The sequence below is a fragment of the Penaeus japonicus genome, unplaced genomic scaffold (assembly GCF_977035675.1).
Source record: "Penaeus japonicus unplaced genomic scaffold, GWHDUDI00000001_assembly GWHDUDI00000030, whole genome shotgun sequence".
Taxonomy (NCBI): domain Eukaryota; kingdom Metazoa; phylum Arthropoda; class Malacostraca; order Decapoda; family Penaeidae; genus Penaeus; species Penaeus japonicus.
The window spans coordinates 36,481,289-36,483,788 of NW_028234432.1; the positions used below are offsets into that span (position 1 = coordinate 36,481,289).

A 2,500-nucleotide genomic window follows, 5' to 3' on the forward strand; every position below is an offset into this window, starting at 1 on the left:
GAGTGAGTGGGTGAGTGAGTGTATGAGTGTGTGAGTGTGTGTATGTATGTGTATGTGTGCGTGTGGGAAGCGTACCTGCCTGCGTGCGAGCGTGTGTATAGGTATTGGACCGTCTCATTTCGCAGTATTGGAAACTGTGTATTGTTTGCGTGTCAGTATTCCTCAAAGGAGAAGGATACTCCGATAGAGCGAGGATGGGTAGTCAGGAATATATGCACATTTTTCTCGTTAAATCGTCACAGCTTGTATGATCTTTGTCAAGAAGATCATGAGACAACCATTGAACCAGAATCTCCCTCAATCTCTCTCCTTCTCTCGCTCCAACCCTCTCCCTCTCTCTCCTTCCCGCCCTCCCTCCTCCCTCCCCCTTCCCACTTCTCTCTCTCTCCCAATCACCCCGTCCCTCCCCATCCCTCCCCATCCTTCCCACTCCCCCTCCCCCTCCCCCCCCCCTCCCCCTCCCTTCTCCCTTTCTTTCTTTCTCCCTCCCTCCCTCCCTCCCTCCCTTTCTTTCTCCCTCCCTCCTTCCCTCCCATCCTTCCCACTCCCCCCTTCCCTCCCCCCCTCCCCCTCCCTCCCTCCCTCCCTCCCTCCCTCCCTCTCTCCCTCCCTCTCTCCCCCTAGCAAACCACCCCTCTTCACGCACTAATGTTTCTCTTCTCCCTCTCTCTCCCTCCACAGAATTGGAGATCATGGCGACCGAGCTAGCATCCTTAGTGACCCGGCTGGAGACCGCCGTGGCGAAGTTGGAGAAAGTGGGCTTGTCGAGTCCGGCTCCTGCTGGAGGTCCACCAGCAGCGCCAGCAGGAGGAGGAGGAGGAGGAGCCCCCGACACCGCTCAGCAGGATGGTAAGGCTGAGACTTGATTGAGTCGTTCGCTGGGTTTCGGAAAGGAAGTCTTGGTTGAGGGAAGATAAGGCTGGGTTTCGGAAAGGAAGTCTTGGTTGAGGGGAAATAAGGCTGGGTTTCGGAAAGGAAGTCTTGGTTGAGGGGAAATAAGGCTGGGTTTCGGAAAGGAAGTCTTGGTTGAGGGAAAATAAGGCTGGGTTTCGGAAAGGAAGTCTTGGTTGAGGGGAAATAAGGCTGGGTTTCGGAAAGGAAGTCTTGGTTGAGGGGAAATAAGGCTGGGTTTCGGAAAGGAAGTCTTGGTTGAGGGAAAATAAGGCTGGGTTTCGGAAAGGAAGTCTTGGTTGAGGGAAAATAAGGCTGGGTTTCGGAAAGGAAGTCTTGGTTGAGGGAAAAAAGTCTGGGTTTCGGAAAGGAAGTCTTGGTTGAGGGGAAATAAGGCTGGGTTTCGGAAAGGAAGTCTTGGTTGAGGGAAAATAAGGCTGGGTTTCGGAAAGGAAGTCTTGGTTGAGGGGAAATAAGGCTGGGTTTCGGAAAGGAAGTCTTGGTTGAGGGAAAATAAGGCTGGGTTTCGGAAAGGAAGTCTTGGTTGAGGGAAGATAAGGCTGGGTTTCGGAAAGGAAGTCTTGGTTGAAGAAAAAAAAGGCCCGGTTTAGGAAAGAAAGTCTTGGTTGAGGGGAAATAAGGCTGGGTTTCGGAAAGGAAGTCTTGGTTGAGGGAAGATAAGGCTGGGTTTCGGAAAGGAAGTCTTGGTTGAGGAGAAATAAGGCTGGGTTTCGGAAAGGAAGTCTTGGTTGAGGGAAAATAAGGCTAGGTTTTGGAAAGGAAGTCTTGGTTGAGGGAAGATAAGGCTGGGTTTCGGAAAGGAAGTCTTGGTTGAGGGAAGATAAGGCTGGGTTTCGGAAAGGAAGTCTTGGTTGAGGGAAGATAAGGCTGGGTTTCGGAAAGGAAGTCTTGGTTGAGGGAAGATAAGGCTAGGTTTCGGAAAGGAAGTCTTGGTTGAGGGAAAATAAGGCTGGGTTTCGGAAAGGAAGTCTTGGTTGAGGGAAAATAAGGCTGGGTTTCGGAAAGGAAGTCTTGGTTGAGGGAAAATAAGGCTAGGTTTCGGAAAGGAAGTCTTGGTTGAGGGAAAATAAGTCTGGGTTTCGGAAAGGAAGTCTTGGTTGAGGGAAAATAAGGCTGGGTTTCGGAAAGGAAGTCTTTGTTGAGGGGAAAAAAGAGTGGGTTTCGGAAAGGAAGTCTTGGTTGAGGGAAAATAAGGCTGGGTTTCGGAAAGGAAGTCTTGGTTGAGGGAAAATAAGGCTGGGTTTCGGAAAGGAAGTCTTGGTTGAGGGAAAATAAGGCTGGGTTTCGGAAAGGAAGTCTTGGTTGAGGGAAAATAAGGCTGGGTTTCGGAAAGGAAGTCTTGGTTGAGAGAAAATAAGTCTGGGTTTCGGAAAGGAAGTCTTGGTTAAGGGAAAATAAGGCTGGGTTTCGGAAAGGAAGTCTTGGTTAAGGGAAAATAAGGCTGGATTTCGGAAAGGAAGTCTTGGTTGAGGGAAAATAAGGCTGGGTTTCGGAAAGGAAGTCTTGGTTGAGGGAAAATAAGGCTGGGTTTCGGAAAGGAAGTCTTGGTTGAGGGAAAATAAGGCTGGGTTTTGGAAAGGAAGTCTTG

General features: G+C 50.1%; 1 protein-coding gene across 7 annotated transcripts in view; it reads left to right on the forward strand.

Annotated features, from left to right (window-relative positions):
- capt (adenylyl cyclase-associated protein 1) overlaps positions 1 to 2,500 on the forward strand; it is an 80,113-nt gene that overhangs the window by 45,571 nt on the left and 32,042 nt on the right. For all 7 annotated transcript variants that reach the window (XM_043032757.2, XM_086555334.1, XM_086555332.1 and 4 more), the window contains one exon: positions 682 to 849. In XM_043032757.2, the coding sequence (XP_042888691.2) occupies positions 682 to 849 (168 nt within the window). The remainder of the gene's footprint in view (positions 1 to 681; positions 850 to 2,500) is intronic.